The 22,454-nt window shown below is 29.0% G+C and overlaps 4 protein-coding genes across 5 annotated transcripts; 1 reads left to right on the top strand and 3 right to left on the bottom strand.

The window, feature by feature from the left end:
* Positions 1 to 665: 665 nt before the first annotated feature.
* LOC100747954 lies at positions 666 to 2,536 on the bottom strand. The gene is made up of 4 exons (XM_003485319.4): positions 2,071 to 2,536; positions 1,702 to 1,903; positions 1,302 to 1,497; positions 666 to 1,219 (listed from the first exon to the last, which is right to left on the bottom strand). The coding sequence occupies exons 1-4, from the start codon at positions 2,159 to 2,161 to the stop codon at positions 926 to 928; spliced, it is 783 nt and encodes a 260-aa protein (XP_003485367.1). The 5' UTR covers positions 2,162 to 2,536; the 3' UTR covers positions 666 to 925.
* Positions 2,537 to 3,130: 594 nt separating this feature from the next.
* On the top strand, positions 3,131 to 4,617 carry LOC100747834 (GTPase Era, mitochondrial). Its single transcript, XM_003485318.4, has 3 exons — positions 3,131 to 3,618; positions 3,709 to 4,143; positions 4,220 to 4,617. Exons 1-3 carry the CDS (start codon positions 3,376 to 3,378, stop codon positions 4,595 to 4,597), a joined length of 1,056 nt encoding a protein of 351 aa, XP_003485366.1. The 5' UTR covers positions 3,131 to 3,375; the 3' UTR covers positions 4,598 to 4,617.
* Positions 4,618 to 4,782: 165 nt separating this feature from the next.
* LOC100747712 (sulfotransferase 4A1) lies at positions 4,783 to 8,654 on the bottom strand. The gene is made up of 8 exons (XM_012391417.3): positions 8,541 to 8,654; positions 8,354 to 8,466; positions 6,850 to 7,074; positions 6,475 to 6,574; positions 5,795 to 5,990; positions 5,591 to 5,717; positions 5,382 to 5,476; positions 4,783 to 5,311 (listed from the first exon to the last, which is right to left on the bottom strand). Exons 3-8 carry the CDS (start codon positions 7,055 to 7,057, stop codon positions 5,006 to 5,008), a joined length of 1,032 nt encoding a protein of 343 aa, XP_012246840.1. The 5' UTR covers positions 7,058 to 7,074; positions 8,354 to 8,466; positions 8,541 to 8,654; the 3' UTR covers positions 4,783 to 5,005.
* A 2,827-nt stretch (positions 8,655 to 11,481) lies between these two features.
* Positions 11,482 to 22,348, bottom strand: LOC100743927 (zinc finger protein 26). Of its 2 annotated transcripts, XM_003485285.4 has the most exons (9): positions 22,258 to 22,348; positions 21,486 to 22,089; positions 15,851 to 15,967; positions 13,316 to 14,941; positions 12,941 to 13,225; positions 12,629 to 12,859; positions 12,376 to 12,557; positions 11,708 to 12,026; positions 11,482 to 11,662 (listed from the first exon to the last, which is right to left on the bottom strand). In XM_003485285.4, exons 2-9 carry the CDS (start codon positions 21,618 to 21,620, stop codon positions 11,552 to 11,554), a joined length of 3,006 nt encoding a protein of 1,001 aa, XP_003485333.1. In that variant the 5' UTR covers positions 21,621 to 22,089; positions 22,258 to 22,348; the 3' UTR covers positions 11,482 to 11,551. The 2 variants fall into 2 exon arrangements, with proteins under 2 accessions (XP_003485333.1, XP_024226668.1); XM_024370900.2 differs by lacking the exons at positions 21,486 to 22,089; positions 22,258 to 22,348 and adding an exon at positions 16,325 to 18,259.
* Positions 22,349 to 22,454: the final 106 nt, after the last annotated feature.

Here is a 22,454-nt window from a genome sequence, read left to right as displayed (position 1 = left end):
AAATCATATACATATATATGTATATTAAGTTTGTGTCATAGCCAAAAATTTTGGAGCATGAAAACATTACGCGTGTATGTATGTACACACTTATCTATATTATGTACAATTATGTAATATTAAGTATTATAAAACACATACTATACTTAACCTATGCTTTTTTAAATTATTATATAATAGAGTTATTGTACTTTAATTCATAGTAAAAGATTTTAGATTTATTTCAAACTTGATAGATTATGGAAAAGTGAACAGTTTATATGACTCTAGTATGACTCCGTGCTTATTTTCTATGAATTAACTTAAGTTTCAATTTTATTTTATTGAATAAATAGTACTTTCACTTTATAAATAAATACATATATTAATCCAACGTGAATTGCAATTTTATCGTAATACATCGGTTTCTCTTATATGTTTATATTTTATAATGAAAAATTTCTTTAAAGGTGAAGAAACGTTACTCATTTTCTACAGCAAATCATTTTGTATATTTGTATTTCGCTTAAATAAACTTATTCGAGTATAAAAAAGGAAAATATATATTAGTACTGCATTAAACATAAAGTATCGCGGACATCAGTTGTACTTTCCGACTCACAATCAGACATTGTATATAATGCCCACAACAGTGCCTCTTATGTTTCTTTAAGTTGCAAATGTTACCATGGGCGACATTGATGTTACATTACTATTTTGTATCACAGATATAAAGTTTTCCTAGCCTAGAAAAATTGTTAATATTTTCATTAAATTTTCTTCATTTCTTTGTTTGCACAAATCAAAAGCTTGGAAATGAAATATTTATAGTTAATGATGCACTTTTGATAATATTGTGTATCGATGTTTTATGTTTAGAAAATGTAGTATATGAAAAATAGTGATAGTATTTTATATAGCTTTATATTAATATACTAATATTAATCTAACGCATAATTTTGTCATAAGATGGTGGTGGAGCTTCTTCTGGTAGATTGTTCGAGGGAATCAAAATAGCAATATGATAGGGTGGTGGTGGATTCTGTCTTACTACAGAAATAGGTCTAATATTTTCATTAGGTATTGGAGTTGTACCAGTCACAGATGCAATGCGCTCCTCTTGAATTTGATGTTCTTCATGACTATTGTGATGATGTCGACAACATAAAATAGAGTATAAGCATGCAAATAATAATAATGTTAATAGACCCCAAAATACGAATATTTCTATACCTTGACCCTGTTGAGAAAATGTTCAATATTAATAATAAAGAAATGAAATTAAAACGTTTACTTCATAAAAAATTTTAGCTTCAACTTACTCCACTACTGAAATAAAATTTTGCAGCAGCCACAAATCCTGTTACAAGCACAAACGTTATCCAAACACCACACCGTAATCTGTAACTTGCAAGTTCTGCATCATTAAATTCCGAAAAGTCCAAAAAGCTTCTATTTGTTCCATTTGATGTAGTATTTGATAATATCAATTGATTATTCCCAGCAGTTGTTACATTACTGTAAACAAATAAAAGCTTTAATATTTTGGCTATTGTATTCGTAATAGTCCCTTAAACATCCATATTGTTCATAACAGTTTATCATTAAGGGCGAATCATTTATAAGTACTTTCTGGTGATAGACATGTATAAGTGAGTCACCCTGTATATAAGAAGAACATGTTCCTCAGAATCCTCTTAGTAGACCTTTTTCTTTAATTACTTGGAGATGTTGTTTAGCTGGACATGTTGAGTAGAGCCAACTGGAAAATGTTGTGTCTCATTGTTTGGTCTTATCGTTGTTCTTATCATTCTGCAAGTATTCATATTACTAGGACCAGCTGTATTTTCCACAGCATTCAGATTTTGAAATCGGTGAAGTGGAGTAACCATTTGTCTCAAATCTGCATTATATCTAGATTGATCTGTAAAAGCAACAAATATAAGCATGAAGATCATTTGGTCTACTTAATGAAGAAGATTAACAATTTTGCTGTTGTGTATATTAAACAATTTTCACCAAAATTTGTAGGTATCATAAGTAATAAATAAATTTATGTATTATAAAAAGAAATTGAAAATATTTTCTTACTCAAGCGGGTCTTTGGCAAAGGTGTGGCGGGGTATCGGCGGCCAGTGAAACCGTAATACCTGCCCGCCGGTTTGTTAATCCAGAAATGCATGCTCCGTTTGAACAGTTTTACATATCCATTGCTATTTATGAGACTTGGCCATCAACTACTATAGGAAACTGAGCCACTTTCATAAAAGTCTTCACAAAAAGGTTGCAGATGGTTTTAGTTCAAGTTTCATTGCCCGTACATTTTAAATCGATGCATCGCATCAAAGCAATTCTGTTATTCATCATTCGTAAAGAAGATATTTAAAGCATTTAAAAAAGTTATACATTTCTATCTTCTCTTATCTTAAGAACTTTTATCACGTTTAATAAACATTCTGAAAAATTCAATACAGCCAAACGAGAATTTGTATTCGAATCTGATTCGAATAACATACGTCAATACATAATGACTGAACTGCAGCTTGAAATTTTGTCATTGTCAATTTAAAATCAGGTGTACCAACACAGATGAAATATACATCATGGATTTGTTAGAAGAGAGAACTGAAGAAAATAAATTTTTCAAATAATCTATTTGAAATAAAAAATAATGAATATTATCTGATATTACTCAATTATTTAACAATGAAAATATATTTTTTTCTTTTACGTTCAATCATAATAATATTTTATGTGTATGTATAACACACGAAGAAACTAAAGAAATAACATTCAAACGTAATTTTTAAATAAAAGGTTTGGAAGTAAATTATATTTCTTATTACATATTTATGCGTCACTCCGTTCTTTATTATCTCTTAATTTTTATTTTATTATATCATACTACATGTTATTAAATAAGTTCGAACATTTGAAAAATAAATGTTTTGTCTTTAATATTTTCTATTTTAAAGAAATGACAAATATGTTTAATTCATTTTCTAATTAGAAATTTTAAATTGTAATGATTTTTTGTGAAGCATTTAATTATTATATATGTATATGACTTTAATTTATGCTAACAATTAATTGAAATAAGTTACGCAGTTAGCTTATAAATTGAATAGCGTATTGAGTTTGTGTTGGCATATCTAAGGGTGCCTAAGTTGGCATATCATCGGTATGATTATTGCCAAACATTTGAATTGTTCTATATGTAAATATAAATTGATAGAATCGAAAGTATTACTTGATGTAGTAAGAATGATGTTTTAACATTTGTAAATAATGCTGATAAATTAATTTACCGTAGTTTATTCACGGGAATGTTCAAACCTAACCTATTAGACCTTTTATAATCTCAATAAATAATGTGTTATTAATTTTATTGGCATAATGATTTCATTTAAAATCAAACAACGTGTGCTTCAATCTAACATATCTTTTTTTAAACGATCCCCTTTTTGCTCTGCTATTTCGAATGTTAGCAATGAAGCACAGTTAATATCAAATGATCAAACTGCATTAAATAATGCATCAGACTTATATCAGGGAATCAAAAAATTAGTCAAAGTTGCAATCTTAGGTTTACCAAATGTTGGAAAAAGTACATTGGTAAATAAACTCATAAACAGATGCGTACGTATTTTCATACATGTTAGAATAATTTATTTATTTCATAATTTTAATATAAAATAAGTATCTTTAATATTTAATATTAATATACAGATATGTCCAACGTCTTCAAAAGTTCATACTACAATGCACAAAGCAGAAGCAATATATACAGAAGGAGATACTCAAATTGTATTTATGGATACTCCTGGATTAGTAGTATCTAAAGACATAAAGACTTATAAATTATCAGATTCATTCAAAGATGATCCTAAAACTGCACTCATTGAAGCAGATATTATTGGGATAGTACAAGATGTAACTAATGTATTTACTAGACATAAGATTGATGATTTTGTCCTTAATTATATAAAGGAAAAAAGAGAAGACACACAACTATTGATAATTCTTAATAAAGTAGATAGATTAAAAGAAAAGATGGCATTGTTAGAAGTTACAAGACAATTAATAAACAAAGAGAATTATCCAAAATTTGATGATATTTTTATGATATCTGCACTTAATGGAGATGGTGTGGATGATTTAAGGGTAATTTATAATAAATATTATGATAAAAATAATTTTCAATAATTTTTTACGTTTTATATTTAAATATATGTTGTAGAATTATTTGCTCGACTCAGCTAGAGTAAGTAATTGGAAATATGATGAAAGATGTTATAGCGATCAACCAGCTAAAGTTATAATAGAACAGACAGTTAGAGCTAAATTAATGGATATACTTCCATATGAAATGCCATATAATATAAAAATACTAACAGAACATTTTGATTTGGGTGATGATGGTAGTATTCATACTGTTGTAACATTAAATTGTCCTAAAAAAAGATATGTGGAGACATTATTAAAATCAAAGGCCCAAAAGGTTAAATGCTTATCATTTTACATAGAGAAAGAATTACGTCATGCATTTAAAACTAATGTAATAGTTCGTATAAATGTAACATGTGCAAAATATGAAACTCCTCAACTAAATCGGTAAAGTCATAATTTTATAAATGATATTTTTTTCCTTTTATATATTATAGTACAATATGTAAATATTTAATACATTGATATAATTTAAAGTACACCATTTTTGCGTACAAATATTTAGAATTATTTACTTATAATTCTCAATGAGAATTGATTGTAAAATTCATCCAAATAAAAAAAGAGGTTGGAATATATAAATATATTTTATTTAACAGAATTTCTTAACAATAACAATAATAATTTATTTCCCAGTCTTCCAGTCATGAAAAAGGACTTGCTTTGCATTCTCGACTATATATCCTTGATTTCCGATACACGTATTTACACATTGTTTTTACCTAACCAAAATTTTCTAATTTTTTCTTAAAAATATTAAAAAATAATTAAACGATCTTAACTGTTTGAATTATCAGTTCTAGTTATTACTAATGTTATTAAAATACGGGAAAATGAGATCAGTTCCTCTCAAATTTTCTTCTATCCATTTATCAGCTTTAGCATTAAGTTCCTCAGTGAAAATATCTTGCCATCCACCACTTTTGCCTTTTCTGACAAATATTCCTTTCGTTATAATACCACATTCGTTTAATTCTGATAAATTCACCATTTGATTATTTCGAAAATTCTTTACATTTAAATAGTCTGCTACTTCTTTTAATTGTTCTTCAGTATAAGTTTTTCCAAGAAATTTAGCAACTTCTTTAATTGCTTTTGAAAAATCCTAAAAATATGCGAATAAAAGAAATTTTAAAAAAGGATTAATCTTTTTCAAATATCGTGTTTTATCTTACATGTTGCATATCTTCATAAAACATAAATAAAACGTTTGGATGATTTCTATTTGCCCATGCTTCCTTTAAGTGTTCCCAATATGGACCCCAATATGCTAAAAAAAAGATTATATAGGGGATTATATAAGACATAATTTATGTTCTATAAAATTTGTTAATCTTGTTATTTAGGTTTAGTATGAGTATTTAAAAATTTACGTAATACTTACTAAGATTATTCTGAAAGTAATTCCAAAATGTTGGAAAATCACCTATGTATCCTTGAGTTTTAATACCTATATTTAAATAATACCAAGAAACAGCAACATCCTTTGGATTTCTTGCAACGTACACTATCTTCCACGAAATAATACAATTTTACATAAAATTATACAATAAAAGACAATATAACATCTTCATAACTATAAGTTTACCTTACAACCACTGTCCAAAATATTTGGTAACAAAGAAAATGGAAAATGTGATTTTATGAATCTCTTTGAAGGCAATTTTGCTAAGACTTCATACCCTGGCTCAGCAATCTTTTTACAAAATTCTACTTTGTCTTTATCTCCCTCATTCATCTTTATCAATTCTCGAGTTACCTCTGAATGATTAAACATACTAAATCTAGAAATAATATTTGCAGCTGCGTTAATAAATTCTGTATGCAACACTGTTATTTTCATTTTGCAATATGTATATCTGTTATACATTAAAATATTTCTACGTATGATTTTAGATTTTGCTTATGGAACTATTAACCGTTCTTGTAAAAATTGTTTTATTTTTAATAAAATAAAAAAAATTTTTTTTAATGTAAGATGAATTTCACATTCTATCTTTTTCTTTAACTATATAATTACATGTCGTTCGTACGTAATATTATGGTCACAGGATATTGTATATTAGCCAGGAATAAATCGCATAATTTTTCAGGGACGATGAATTCATATAACATTAGTATTGTAATGTTATATAACTGTTAATTCTGTTATATTAGAAACTACTGTTTTATGAAAACCAGCGACAAACTTCTACAATCACCATATCGTCTGCTAATTTTTAATTTATCTTAAGACTTCATTAACTTAATTTAATTTATTATACTAACTCAAAAAATGGAAATCGTTCTGTCAAGAATTCTGTCCTTGCTCTATTAAAATCTAAGTCATTTGACAATAACCAGATTAATTCTTGAGTCCACGTCGTTCCTGGAATAAATTAGAAACAAAGTAAAGTGTTTAAATTTATTCTAAAGATATCTTAGTATACTATCTTTTGATATTTAAATTTAAAAGATATCGATAACCGAAATAATTGAATTATATCGATTATATTGACATTGTGCATACAAGCATTTAAATTCTTTAACCTTGGTACTTTTTTAAAGGGAAGAGTATAAAAACTTAAATAATAATCATGTTGAGAATTAGAATTCTATTTTATTATCATCAATGATAAAAATTTTTAAAACATATTTAGTTACCCGATCTTGGATAGGATAAAACCCACGTATCGTCTGGCCTTGCCTTAAAATTATAAAATCCTTTACCTTCTATCGTATATTTATAGGGAAAGAACCACTTTTTTGGACCTACTAAAACAAAACCTGTTCTTTCACCTTTAAATAATTCCAACATTTCCTTCGTATCTTTTTCGTTCAAGTATTCATATTTCGGTGACTCAAGGGCCATTTTTTTATATTTTTACTCTGTAACAAGGCGGATTATGGAAATTGACTAACAGTTTTATTGGCTTCTATGCATTATCAATAGACAATCTATTGATTGTTATGCATTTATACGAAATTTGAAAATACAAAAAATGCACAGAATGCGCATAATACACAAAGATGTATAAGATATCTTAAGCATAGTACTTTCTATAATATTTCTATATATTAATTTCTACATATTAATATATTTATTATACAGTAAAACAATTTTGATTGGTAAAACTCCTTTTGCAAATGATCATTTCCCACGTTACCGGCACTCGATATAAATGTATAGAATTACAACGTTTACAACTGTAAATGAGCAAAAGGATAAAAACATAAATCCAGAACATGGGATGAACAGAGAAGAAACTCTGACATGATATCTACAATTTTGTATATAATAAAACGTGCAGGATATCAGCGGGTAATTCCAACATAACTCCAAAACACTAGCCTGGGCGAACGCTTTAAAATTACGTTTTTTAATTAATATAAATATTTAATTAATATAATTTAATTAATTAATTATTATACATATTATAATTAATATAATATGATTTATTAATATTAGTTAATATATTATTAATTAATATAATATAAGTATAATATTTTTTAATTAATATTATCGTGTTTCCGTCACGGGAAATGTTGTTCTGCGGCTTTGTTTTTGAACATAAGTCCACTTTCATTACGAAATGATATGTGACACACTATTAAGTTATAGCAATATCCTTCTTCCACTGTTCAAAACATCATGTCAATGGCAATGTGCAGCTGGTTTATTCCTTATTTACATGCTGGGCTAGACATCCCATATAATCTTTTATTCATTAATAAGATTTAAGAATTGAAATAAATAATAAGCAGATAGAAATAAATTTATTAACGACAATGAAAACCATTTTACATTGATCCCGTAATACTGATCGTTTCACTACAAAATGTAAAATAATAGAATTTTTGAAAAAAGTATGAAATAATTTCTATTTTATTTGTATTTTATTTAAGCAATTTAGTAAATGGTAATTAAGTAAATGGGTAACCTAATTTAACGACTTGCATATGTGTCTAAAAAGGATACAAATAAAATAAAAATTATATCATAGTGTTTAAAACACCTTGTTTTTTCTTTCTTTTTTTTTTAAATGATTAATTGTTTATAAAGAAACGTAATATTATAATCAAAATAAATTAGCGATTTTTATTTCAGAATATTGCATATATATTTATTTTTCAGTCAACAATTAAATGAACTAAATAAATTACTTACTGAAGTGTAATAATGAGGATGTTGAAAAGTCTTCGTTATTAAATTAAGAGATTGTTGAACTATATGTATCACTAACAAGAGACGATGTTTACGCACCGTGACAGAACGTACACCTGATAGAAGAAGAATCCATGAATAAAACCCGAAGAATATAACGGGAATTCAGGTTAACGGATTTTTATTCAACTAAGTACATTCCTACCGGTCTAATCCCACTTCTTATTCTTTTATTTTCTGGTAATAAGTTTCTTATCCAAACTAAATTCAAATCCAAAATATAAAATAAATTTACATAAATATCATTTAACATTTAATTTATTATCTCTTCGAGGACGATTGACACATATATATATGTATACATATATTCAACGTAAACCATCCACATAGTCTATAAATCCATATACATTCAGCAACATGAAGACACATACATACAATATGTCCGCTTTAAATCTCTACACGTGATTATTTATGTAATTACCAAATATACGAAAAAATTCTTTAGATAAAAATTGTATGGTATCGAGGGGGACATATCATGATGATAATTGTTTGATCTTGATAAAATTGAAATGACCTGTAAAAATCACTTTTGAATTTTTAAATGGAACCCTATACTTTTTATTGTATATTCTTGTAGCTGATTTCGAGATCTTTCGAGAAAACAATACCTACACATGTAATTTACATACGCCGTTTTAAAGATCTGATCTCTTAAAGTTACTCGATGTACACCATTTTATCTCTCCATAATTGCGACACTTGAGACCCGATTTCCTGTAATATCACCTCCAAAACATTATTCACGATTGGAACATTTCAATATTATTAAATTTTTTACTAAAGAAGCAAAATTATAGTATACTTTTAGAATTTACAAAGCTTTTTAATAATAAAAAAATATTTATTTTACATAACACTTATTGGATATTAAATTAGATACAAAATAATAATAATATAATCATAATAATCATATATGTAAGACAAAAGTTGCTCTCTATTATCATTATCACGGTTTTGGTTTTTACTTCCGTCCCCCCTTTTACTCGATCAATCGACAAGACAACAGGGTACGAGTTATTTTCACACGATGGCGTTACACAACGACGTTACTAACTTCTCGATTAAAGTACCCTACTGCAGATAAATTGACATCATCGTTCTTCCCACCACGAGAGTTTCCAGACCTGTATGTATGGTGGCTCTAGGAAGAATGAATTTTATGTATTTGTATGTGTGTTTCAGGGAAAAGTAACATCTGATTTTAATCAATTAGGATAATGTTCATAAAATCTTTTGCATACTTCAAAATAAGATAAAAATCCATCGCCTTGGAATAATACATATTCAACTTTCTCTTCAATAGAAAATTTTTTTTTTTTTTTATTTAAAATTTCACATTCACAATTTGTCCAATTTGGACATTTGGTAGAATTTTTTATCTGTTTGATTATCATGTGGGTGGCTACCCTCAATGGGGTACCATCTTCGTGTTTGTTAAGATATATCCTTTGTGATGTCAATAGAAAATGACATGAAAATTCACTAATATTTACTCTTAGTGTAAGACTAATTTATTATAACGAAATTCTTTTCTTCATTCCAATTACAAGATTGCAACAATATATAGGTACTGATGACACTGCAATCGTATGGTAATTAATAAAAACAATTAAATCGACGTGGCTCAAGTCAATTATTTTGATCTACAAAAATAACGGAGATTATACGGGTAGCCTTTTCAAGGTGGTGCACATAAGGGTAACGCTAATGTTAACGGCACGTCAACTGAAAAGGTTTCGATATTAACTACAGAAGAATATACAATTAAAATGTAGGATTCTATTTGAAAATTCAAAAATGATCTGTACAACTCATTCCAATATTATCTCAAGGCCAAACAATTATCATCATGATATGTTTCCCTTGATACCATACGACTTTCACCTAAAGAATTTTTTCATATTTCCATTAGTTACAGAAATAATCGCAGATAAACGCTTAAAGTACATACTGTATGTATGTACGTTTGTCGAAAAAAATAATAGATTCGGAAAAGCTACTGTTATTATTTCAATGTTGAGCTAATAATTCTTTGGTGGGTGGGCAAAAGAGTTTAAGCAAAGAGGAAATCTTTTCTTTGATGTAAGTCAGAGTTATAAGTTTCACAGGGAAGCACATGTAACATTTAAAATGCAATGTAAGATTAGGTGTTAGGTTTTGGATATATTATTAAAATTCCAGGTAAAAGAGTGGAAAAGAAATGAAATTAACATGTATTATTAGAACCATAAATAAAAGACAGCAGCAATGTAGTAGAAAATATTAGTACACTTATCCTGTTGACGAAAATTTGAGTTATACTTTTTTGCTCGCCCACTAGAGAATTTCAAATGACTATTGTTGCTTGACTCCACGAAGTGTTCGGCTTGGAATCATTTTATTTGCAAAGAATTAAAAATAGATAAACAGTATTAGTAAAATCATTTTTATAGACTAAATTTTTGGGATATGGATATTAAAATGTCTTTATTGTTTTATTTTTTTTTATTTAATACTTTATTTGGTTGAAATGATAAACATTTCGTGTAACTTGTTATTCTGATATAAAAAATTGAACGATTAAAAAATTATTACTATGATAATAATTACTATAAAGAGATTTTAATAATATATACTTCCGCGTAAAAATCATCCCCGCGTGAATGAATATATTTTAAAAGTTTAATTATTTTAAATAGGAACTTTTGCAGTTATAAATTTAATCAGTCTTTTCTTTTTCTTATGATTAAATAAGCGTAAGAGCGTAAGAGAGTTATTTTGTTTTAATATACCTTTGCATAAGTTAAAAAAATAGGTTTATACTGATAATTTTCTTTGGTCTTGAAATCAATTTATTATCAAGACAAGGTAAATAGTTCTTTAGAATTATCAAAATGCACGAACAATAAAATAATGATTAATTACGTACTGTTTCGAATATGAACAGTAGTAATCAAATTGTCGTGCAAATCAATTTTCGTACTATAATCTATCTAATTTATAGTCGATCGATCACAAAATGTACTTCTCATATAAAAATATTATATAATATTAAACCTTAAACATTAATTATTATGTAAATTTAATCAAATGTATTAAAACTTGTTCCCAAGTTCAAGTATTTTTAAATAATAAGCATAATTTAATAAAAACCAGATATTAATAATTTTCTGGTCCTAAGACGTTTTCAAAAATTGACACATTTTCATTTTCTGGAATGAATCTGTCATCGATATTTGTAACGTTAATTGCAATGTTTTCAGAAGATTTCATTACTTCTTTTTCATTATACATCTTATCAGAATTCCATGTTTTTTCTGTTGATTCAATGCAAGAAATATTTAGCCCTAATTTGCAAAGATTCAATGCAGTCTTTTGTTCATGCTCCACAGTCTTTACTACTAACATTTCATCATTCTGGTTTTCTAGAGAAACTTGAGACATTGAATTTGTCATATTACCAGTCTTTAGTTCTGCAGTTAATTCTGCTATATTATTGAACGATATAGTCCTTTCTCTCTTACTTAAAAGATTTTTTAGCTCTGGATTTGCCAAAAATAGTTTACATCGTTTAGTATGTATCTTCATATTGTCCAGACGATTGAAAGGTTTGTCACATCCAGGACAATGAAATCTATAAATAAGACATATGTTATAAATAAATAATATTAAATATAATACAATAGTATACCGCATACATACATGTATACAATAGTATACATATTGTCCGCGAAATGACTCAATATATATAATGTTAATATATATTTTAAATACCTTAGTAGAAAAATAAAATTATTTAATTGCTTTATACTGCATTTAATATCTTACATTGTTATCATAATATTACAAGAATTTCAAACTTTCTGAATATGATTGGTGCTTTAATTTAAATACTTCGATTAGTTTTAATACCTCCAGTCATTAGTGAATTTCTCAGGATTCAGTGAAGTAAGAGACCATTAAGAAACTATTAGAAAACATACCTAATTTTGCTATGTACTGCCATGTGAGCAGCTAAATGAGACTGCTGACCAAACGACTTTTCACAGACATTACATTTGTACTTTCTAATACCTTCATGTTTTAAAAGATGTTCTTTTAGTATTTGACTACTCTTATACACATTTGGGCATAGAGTACATTTGTATTTTGCAGCAGCGTGAACCTATGAATATAATTTGTGTTTTTAATTATATTCCAAATCAGTAACTAATAAATTAACAAAATATATCTTACATTTTGATGATTGTGTAAAGCTTTTCTTGACTTGGTGTGTTTACCGCATATGTTACATACATAATCTTGCATGTGAATGTTTTTATGATGCGTTTCTAATGCTTTTGCATTAGATAAATAAGCAGAACATAGTTTACACATAACGGCTTTATCTTTGTTGTGTACGATCATGTGTGCACGCAATCTGCTTTTTGAATAAAACTCTTTTCCACAAAGTTTACAGTTAATATCCTATAACAATTTTTAAATGAATAAATAAAATACAGTAATTAATATATTATTTAATAGATTAATTAATTTTATTGATGGTACCTTCAATGGTTTATGAGTGGCATTATGATAACTTAATATTTGTCTACTAGAACTTGCAAAATCACACAGCTTGCACTTGTATGGACGGGCACCTGTATGAGTATTAATATGCTCTTCTAATAAAATGGCATTTACATATCGTTTTTCACACAGATGGCACGCGAATGGTTTAATTTTTAAATGACTTTTTCTGATATGGCATCGAACATTGCTAACTGTAACTGTGGCAAAGTCACAAGCTTTGCATTGATAGGGCTTCATTTGTAAATGTCCCCAAATATGTACCTACAAGAATTCAATATGACTATTATTAAGTGTTTTATTACAAATTTGAATAATTTCTTACATATAATAAAAGTAATTTGTACAACTTACCTGACACTTATCCATTCTGAGATAAAGGGAGCCACAAATATTGCAGCGTATATTCTTTTTATTAATTATCGTTATGTTTTTTTGTACTTCTTCCAAATTTACTATCGACATGTCCACCGTGTAATAAGTCTCAATAGCTCGTTTTTGTTCATCACTTATCAATTCGGAGATTTTTCCAAACGATCTATCTTTACTTTTAATTTTATTAAAACTATCTTCACTCAATCGAGATAATGAACGTTTGCTGAGATTGCATTCTATCTCATTTGTAGTACTTTGGTCTATTACATCTATTGCAATGCACGGTTCTGTGGAATCTTCCTGCATCATCTTTGGATTTGATAATTCATTAGATTGCGAAGACCTTATAACGGTCACACGATTTTGTTCTGTAAATATTTTTAATTGCGGATTATTAGAAACATCAGAATTCTTAATAATATTTTGTACTGTTACTAAATTAGTCTCACTATTTTTAGTTTTCTCAGATTCCTCCACCAATGAACAAGATATCTGCGTTAAATCTAACTTTTTTCTTTTTTGATCATGATTCTCCGCTACAGTTTTATCTTTCTGTCTTAGTATCTCATTAGGAGTCAAAACAAGCTGATTTGTCTTTTTAGTCTCGCTAGGAGGAGTACTTTCTGCTTCTCCTTTCTCTTGCTTTACAATAACTGATATTGCTTTACTTTTTACAGACCAATCTCCTGTATTGTTCAAATGGCTGTCAGGTTTTTCTGTGCTTTTACCATCAGATTCCATTTCTCTTAATTTATTAATTACTAAATCATCGCCAATATGATGATTTTCATTATTTATGTATACAATATCAGGTTCCTTAACTTTGGTATAAATTACATTTGACGATGTGTCCACCATTGCCACCTGTTCCTTCACTGCCTCTTGCTCAACTTGTGGTTTGGGGGAGGTTTCAATATTATTAATCACATTATTGGACTTATCATTATCATAAATAACATGCAGGCAGCTGCTTTTGCATTTGTTATCCAAATTTTTTAAACTACTATTTAAAGTATCACTCTTACCCATATCATTTTGGATTATCTTTTCTTTTTCTTCTTCCCTCTTTCTCTTTTTTCTGCTGCCTGCTGAGAAACTGACTCCTCTCATCTTCTCCAATTTGTTTTTCGATCCTTTTCTACGTCCTACAGGTTGATGTGTATTTATACTAATGTCCTCTTCATCTTTTTGCGCCGAGTTCAAGTTATTCATTGACCTTGTACGAACTGTAGTCTTTTTTGATATATTGTGGTTTAAATTTTTATGTTTTAAATTGTTTGTATTCTCTTCTAAATTACTAGCATCACGCTGGTCACTCCCCGATGTTTTTTCACATAAAATTTCATTGCTTATATGTACCGTAGTTTGTGTAACCGAGTGATCATTAATAGGGGAATTATTTACGAGATTGACGTTTCCTTCTTTTCTTTCAGTCCTGTAGTACGACGTATTATTTTCGGACAGATAATTTTTTGTACTCTTTAGACTTTCAGGTGATAATGCCTTAGCCTTCCGTTTCATCTCATTCGCAGATGGAATAGCGTTCTCCTTATCAGATTCAGCATCGCTATCTTGCTGGAACTCCTCATCTGTTGTATTTTGACTCTATGAAATAGAAACAAAATATTTCCAATCTTTCCGAAATGAAATATTAGTTTCTAAATATTTTAATTCTATAATTAAAAAAAAAAAAGTATTTTGATTATGTAGACTATAATCAGTGAAATCAAAATGTTCTTAAAATCATATACAGCAAGTGAATACAAAAGTTAAATCTTATTCTTTTTAGGATTTTAAATATTAATTTTGAAATATTCTATACATTTTTATATCACATATGAACATAAAAATGTTATTCAATCTTCTTCGTCTAAATTGTTTCAAACAATATATGTGGATTACTCCGGAAGCGGAGGAATTTCAAAGATTTCGAGGTCACTTCTATCTCTTTTTTAAATTGAGCTATATCTTTTTATACACTTTTTTTATAATAGGCTCGATTTTCTCTATAAAAAGTATTCAAGCACAGAAAACGATAAGTTTAAAAGGTATTTTAGCTTTAAGTTCATATAACTTATCTTATGAAAAGCAAGAAAAAAACGTAAAGCAGCGCTTTTACGTTCATGTTGTCTTTGTATTTCATACAAGTTTTACAAACTTGAAATTAAATACCTTTTAAATTAATCGTATATGAAAAGGTATATGATTCAATTTAAAAAAATATAAATACCCTTTAGTAAATAATATATAAATATACAACTATTATTTAAAATATAATATATAAAATACAAATATTTGGAACACCTCCATTTCCAGTGTAGCTTATATAACGCGTGAATGTAGCAAATTTTTTAATTTTGCAAAATAAAATTTTTGTCTATCCCATATCATTTTAAAGCTGTCTTCATTTGTTTATAAGAAAAATATTGGTACATTTTATTTTCTCTAACAACAAGTAGATATGGGCAAACGCGAGATTTTAGTTAGATAATGTATCAAGTTACAATAGCTTACAGCCTGCAAAAACCTCTGTTGTACCAGATGACAGCGATCGTAAAAGTCGCAGAAGAATTCCAGGATACCCAAACATCGCAAACAAGCAAGCTGCGGCAGCCCATCGTTCTTCTTTATCTGAAACAACAAAAAGAAACTTCTGTGTCCAAAGAATGATCCACGTTATCTTTATAGATAGCATAAAAAAAAAGCACAACACTTTACTAGGAGATATACCCCAATTAATCACAATCTATCTTGCAACAAAATAAGACTAAATCTAAATGACTTTAAACTTAGTAATAATATACTGCTATTTCTACTATCTTAGAATTCTACAGAGGAATTATATTAGTAACAGAACAAACCTCGTTGACTCGTATCTTTTATGTACATGCAAGATAAAAATAAATTACCATGCAAGATGAGTTAGAAGTGGTATGGAGAAAAATAAGGCTGAAAATCAAATAATTAGCGGTCCCAAAAATATCGTACCTTTATTGAGAAAAATTGTGGAATCCTTAAACAAATGTATGCTTTTTTCTTTATTGTCGAAAAATTGTTATATACGCTAATTTATACTGCACATTAATAACATATTAATGTTTACCTTAAGATATATACACAGTATATATAGTGTATATATATACAATATATATATCGACTTACTTATTACCTACTAAATGGAAAAATAGATTGGTTTAACAAACGTCTTGTACAAAATAATAATTATTGCTTATCACTTATGTTATCTGAGGAAAGAGTTTAAATGTTAGACGTAATATCCTTCGCACGATTTTATTAACAGTTCTCACGGGGAACAATTTGTCCCGAGGAAAAGTAATAATCATAGTTCATACATAATTCTTTGCGCTCTTATCTTGGAAACGCGATAGACAAGTAGAACGTTTCACTTAGTAAAAAAAAAGTTAAGGTATTATACATATACTGAATATCCTGAAGCACTGTATAAAATAATAACTAAAACATTATCAATTCATTATCATCATTAACTAAATTCTGCTCCATATAAAACTATTACATTCTAAGTAAAAATAATGAAAAAATGTATATCATAATTATTCCTATCTTTTATCACTTAACAATTATTTCATGTAACATCCCTTTCAAAATATTCAATATAGTTCCTAAATTATATTAGGATCATTTGAGCACAAAGAATTACGACTAATTTTCTTCCGAAGGAAGATCAATGTTGCACGTGATACGTACACATCATCAGAATCATTAACGATTTTTTCATTCACCAATGCTCTTGCTTAATACATGAATAAAATATATATTGAGTTGACCAAGGCACTTACGATATAGTTCTACGTTTTTTTTCTAGCAAATCACATAATATGCTTTCTTACATAATTTATTGTATGCGCTACCCTTATAGCAAAATATCCGTTAGTTTTAATAATATAAGATCTATCGGAAATAATAGTTCACTTAAATCTAAAGACTTTTCATCATCAATCAATAATAATATATTTTGCAAATTTTCAATTTTCTTATATGAATCATTATTTTTGCTCTGAATCTTCATCTATATACATATGCAGTTTTACATATAAAATAGAATCGAAAATATAATAAAATACACTTTATACATGTATTATTTAAAAGTTTTGCAGTTCTATTAAAAACAGTCATGTAAAAATATATAGAAAATATTTTTTTTCACTTGTATATTCTTTCTTGGTCGGAGTTTTTGACTTTGGAAGCCCTGTATTTACACCTTTTCATGAATTAATCTTTCCTAGAAAGCTAACTGTGCGATAGACATACAAATTTTCCTTAAAAATGAATCCAATTTTGGCTCTTTGGCTTCCTTACAATTACAAATATCAATCGTGACGTTTCTTTTTTTAATTTTTGTTATGTCTTATTCCAATATTCTGTCATGTTTCATGGCTTGTCTTTATTATAGCTTTGGTAAATTCTAATCAATAATGTTTCACGTGCAAAAATATTTTCTAATGTAGTATATGTAAATGGAAAAAATACTTAGGAGATACCAGTAGTCTCTTAAATGCACACCTACTACATTATGTACAAAATGACGACTAACTTACTGTAAAAAAAGAAAAAAGAAGGAAAAACAAAAAAAGAAACGAGCGACGAAAGAGGAAAAAAATTGAGTGATCCCCATTGCAATTATTCACCCGATAATATAAGTTACTCCAAAATTTAAAAGTAAAATTAATCAATATCTCATGATTAATATTGCTGAATTTTTTTAAAAAAGCTTTTACTTTTAATTCTTGCAGCAATATTTTTGAAAATTTTAATTTATTGAATAACTAATGCTTTATCGACTAACTTAACGTTGTTTGACTAAGAGTTAAAAAATACGTCTCTTTTGGAAAGCCCTAGCTCACCCATGAATTAAGTTAAGTCTTAAAAAAATATGAGAGTTATGTCAGTACCGTTACTTTTCGTTGGACGCAGTGGAAGCAACGTCGCCACTAGATGCGTTCTTCTGTTTGCTATTACTAGTCTTTTTTTCTTCAAAGTGTCTTTTTCTATGTACCTTCATGTTATCACGCCTATTAAACTTTCGTCCGCATTCCGGACAGGCATGCTTTTTCTCACCGTGCACGTGTCGGTGTGCAGCCAGATGACTAGCTTGTGCGAATCTTGCACCACACTTTTGGCAGATATGTTTCCTCAGCCCTTCGTGCTTCAATAGATGTTCGTTTAGGAATGCTTTGGAGGCGTATCTATTGTTACAAACGTTGCACACGAACGGCTTAGGATTTGAGTGTTGTAACACGTGAGCCTTATACTTGGACGCGACTTTGAACGTTTTACTACAAACTTCACAAGTGTATGTAGTCGCGTGACGCGTTTTAATATGTTCATTCAAAACTGAAAGACTTGAATACAGGTTGTAACAGAATCGACACCTGAAATTGCGACGATTTTTTAAATGTACGCTAGCTATATGACTTAACAATCTCGTACGGTACGGGAACACTTTGCCACAATATTCGCAAGCTAAGTTCTGCGGAGGTAAGTGTGATTTCATGTGGATTTGTAGAGACACTTTGTGATGATAACTTTGACCGCAGTCTGTACAAGAATAAGGTCTCACACCTTTGTGCACGTTGTCGTGCTCCATTAAATAAAATTTCGACTTGAATCTTTTTGGACATTTTGGACATTGTATCGGTCTAGGATTAGTATGTGAGCATCGAATATGCTTCATTACATCGGACTTGCATACGAATTTAGCGTTGCACAAAATGCAAGTATACTGCTTAATACCGAGGTGGGTTTTCACGTGAACCATACATTTGTCCTTACGTTCATAGAACTTACAACACAATTTACAAGAGTAGCCATTCTGATTATCCGTGACGACATGTTCGACGTTATCGTCGACACGAATTTCTTCTCCGTCGATCCTGAAAAGTTCTTCTGGGTTCTGAGAAGCTTGCCATTTCTGCTCAAATTCAGCAGAATCCTTCAATTTCGTTGAACTGCCATTCTTCAGGCTACTGTTGATAATGGTGTTTATTATACTATTTACTTCTACGCAACTTTGATTTTGTAAAAGACCAACGATTGCCTTGTCCACCAAACAGGAACCCTGATCTGGAAATACTCGCGCTCGAACAGTAGCTACATCGTCACTTTCCTTTTTACATAATTCTACAGTAAAACTAATATCTTCAATGTCGCTGCTTTGATTTCGGGATTCTTTTACAGAAACTTCGATGTTTGGAGAGTTTGACACGATACTTAGAAGTTTATTTAATGCTGATGTTGGAATTTGTATAGTGTGCGGATCTTGCTGCTTCCCAACCAGTTTCTCACCAATTTCATTAGGGCTATTATGTGGACTAACAGTTATTTCTGTGGCAGTATTATCATGACTTCTAAGTCTATTTGCAATTGGCGTATCAGTCACTGCTTCGTTTGCAGCCGTTGTTTCTGTACTTTGTCTACTTCTAAGCCATCGCGTGGGAGTTGTTTCAGAACTTTGAACAATTTGTATATTCTCTGTATTGTCTCCACTTGTACTTTGAATATTATTCTGCTCTTTTGGAGCTTCTTCATTGCCTTTTACTTGCTGTTGACTCCTTAAGTTTCTCTGAGTCTTTGTAGCTGTTCTTAAAACACGTTGCTCTACTTCTTTAACACTCCCATCATTAGGAGAATTAAGATTTTTGTTGGTTTCATTGTTGTTGTTTGTTGATGTACTTGGTGTTGTATCTTCAGTCTTTACTTCAGCCTAGAGATAGATTGAAATAAAAGTAGAAGTGGGTACCAGAAATAGTTTTATTGAAGAAAATGAATTCAATCCGGTATTTGTGGTACATACTTTTTTTTATAAATACAAATATATTAAAAACTGCATATTTAATAAACAATTTTTTATATTATGATTGAAAATTGTTTTATGAACCAAAATACCAGATGATACCACTTTATACTATTTGAATTTCAAAGAAAAAAGTGAGCTGCATGCTCTGGTAGCATCATAGATGAGCGGTAGAGCTATGTATTAAATTTGAATACGAACTTACAATCTCTGTTAAGGGTGGTAGATTGTATCGATCGCGTAACACTTGTTGGGTGCGAAGACACTCCTCTTGGAAGTCGCAAACGAATTCGAGCTTGCCCAGACATTGAACACAGATCGCCTTGGGCAGAGGATCCCTTTCATCTATCTGCGATTCAAACAAAATATCTAAATACTAAATATATGTGATTTTTAAAATCTTACTTGAAGATCTGATTCTGTACAAATTTTAATTGAACTGAGAAACCATATTTTGTCTTGTTAAAGAACAATTATGAATATATAAACAATTTAATTAAAACCCTACCGCTCTGTAGATACACCATTCTGAAAATTCTTATAATCTGGTACCCACTCTAATAATACATATTGCTAACATTCATACTTATCATTATAATTGTGTAAATACAATAACATTAATAACCATTTACAAATATCTAAAAACAAATATATAATGTTTATGTAAAAAATATTGGCTATAGAATTAACAATTACTTTCTTATATTTATATAAACTTGAAAAAATAAAGATAGATTAAAAAAATGAATACTTTCAAATCCAAATTCAGTTTTGTTAATCAGATTCCAAGAACAAATTACATTTACAAAACATTGATTACAAAATATTTCATTTTAAAAAAGATATAAAACATAATATAATCATAAAATAAAGAATAGCAATATGAGGATAATAAATGATTACTTACAAATTAGATATCTTGTATTTAATAAAATAGTCATTGTTGTACAGTATATAATACAATTATACATGTCTCTAAATCATAAACATATTACATACAATTATTTAGGATTTCTTAAGAAGTCTTTAAGTCTATGTAAACAATTTGACACACATTTGGAATAATAATATGAAACTGAAATAAATATTTCTTTCTTAAAACAAACATAAAACATAGAAGTATATACGATATTAGTATTAAAACTACACAAGTGAAAATTAATGCGAACAAAATATAATAGAACAAAGATAGCAAAAAGAAAGAAAGAATATCTTTTCTTCTCATGCTCTTCTCCCCTCCGGCCATTTTTCTAACCCCCTCCTCTAACTACAAACGGGGCCCGGACCCCATGACACACCTCTTACATTTGTACTCACCAGAATGTTGATTTTTGTGTGGATCTTTAATCCTAAAAATCGTTTGGTGCCTTCCTCACCGAAAACGTCGATGTATATACTCTCGCACTGGCCGCAAAGTCGACAAATTTGCGCGTCTCCCTCCCCTAACTCCATTTTTGTTTACGTTGAAGGCTGCCTGAATTCGCTTTCGACTACTTGATCACACTGAAAATTTACCATGGAACCGATGCTTGTATTATTTGGCCCGATCCCCGTATCATCAGCCGCTTGTTTTAACGATGCCAGGATTTTCGAACTCAACCAGATTACCGGCAAAATAAATAGAAATGAATTAAACAAAAGACAAAATTTTAACGTTAGCGTTACTACTTGCTCGCTGATCTGACACGGGGATGTAGCCGCGTTCGGGCCAGACTAGCATACATTCACTTCCCTTCCCCTCCCCCGTTGTACGAATTTCGACCAATCGATGATCTCTGTTTCGCATTACACATTTACCGTGTTCGTAATTGGTCGCTACCATCGCGGTCTAACTTGAAGCATTGTATATAAACTGACAGTAGATCGACAAAGTGATTGAAAATTTCGACTTTTTTCTTGGGTTTTCCTAATTTTGAATCTTCTAAGGCACGTAAAGAGTAAAGCGACAAGCTTATATTATTGTAGCCATATTGACATTAACAATCAGTAATGACGCATTGCCGCTCAATTGTTGTATAGCCTATTTCACATCTATTTCATACAAATCTAAAAGTTTTATTTATTTTGTGTTTATTTCTCTATCACTTACTTTGTGTATATATTTCGTGTTAGATATTCACAGATTAATGGTAACTAACTAATTTTGGTGTTGTGTATTGTGCATTTAAGTATCTACTATTATACTCTTGAGATTAATATTTTGTAACTATAATTATATTTCGTAACGTATTTAATATATATACAATATATAGTACTTCATATTTATTCAGTTTTCTGCCCCTAATA

The sequence above is a fragment of the Bombus impatiens genome, unplaced genomic scaffold, assembly GCF_000188095.3.
Source record: "Bombus impatiens unplaced genomic scaffold, BIMP_2.2 scf_0049, whole genome shotgun sequence".
In the NCBI taxonomy this organism is placed as follows: Eukaryota; Metazoa; Arthropoda; class Insecta; order Hymenoptera; family Apidae; genus Bombus; species Bombus impatiens.
Note: the sequence above shows the minus strand (reverse complement) of the source record. Positions and strands in the feature narration are given on the sequence as shown.

Coding starts and splice junctions, on each gene's coding strand:
- LOC100747712 (XM_012391417.3), bottom strand. CDS start 7,057: ATGGCCCTTGAGTCACCGAAATATGAATACTTGAACGAAAAAGATACG. Junction 5,718..5,794: donor TTTTGGACAGTGGTTGTAAG/GTAAACTTATAG, acceptor ATTTCGTGGAAG/ATAGTGTACGTTGCAAGAAA. Junction 5,312..5,381: donor TTTATGAAGATATGCAACAT/GTAAGATAAAAC, acceptor GCATATTTTTAG/GATTTTTCAAAAGCAATTAA.
- LOC100747954 (XM_003485319.4), bottom strand. CDS start 2,161: ATGCATTTCTGGATTAACAAACCGGCGGGCAGGTATTACGGTTTCACT. Junction 1,904..2,070: donor TTTGCCAAAGACCCGCTTGA/GTAAGAAAATAT, acceptor TTGCTTTTACAG/ATCAATCTAGATATAATGCA. Junction 1,498..1,701: donor CAGCTAAACAACATCTCCAA/GTAATTAAAGAA, acceptor ATTTGTTTACAG/TAATGTAACAACTGCTGGGA.
- LOC100743927 (XM_003485285.4), bottom strand. CDS start 21,620: ATGGAGTTAGGGGAGGGAGACGCGCAAATTTGTCGACTTTGCGGCCAG. Junction 15,968..21,485: donor ACACAAAAATCAACATTCTG/GTGAGTACAAAT, acceptor TTGTTGTTTCAG/ATAAAGAAGAACGATGGGCT. Junction 12,558..12,628: donor CTTTACACAATCATCAAAAT/GTAAGATATATT, acceptor TTATATTCATAG/GTTCACGCTGCTGCAAAATA.
- LOC100747834 (XM_003485318.4), top strand. CDS start 3,376: ATGATTTCATTTAAAATCAAACAACGTGTGCTTCAATCTAACATATCT. Junction 3,619..3,708: donor ATAAACTCATAAACAGATGC/GTACGTATTTTC, acceptor ATTAATATACAG/ATATGTCCAACGTCTTCAAA. Junction 4,144..4,219: donor ATGGTGTGGATGATTTAAGG/GTAATTTATAAT, acceptor TATATGTTGTAG/AATTATTTGCTCGACTCAGC.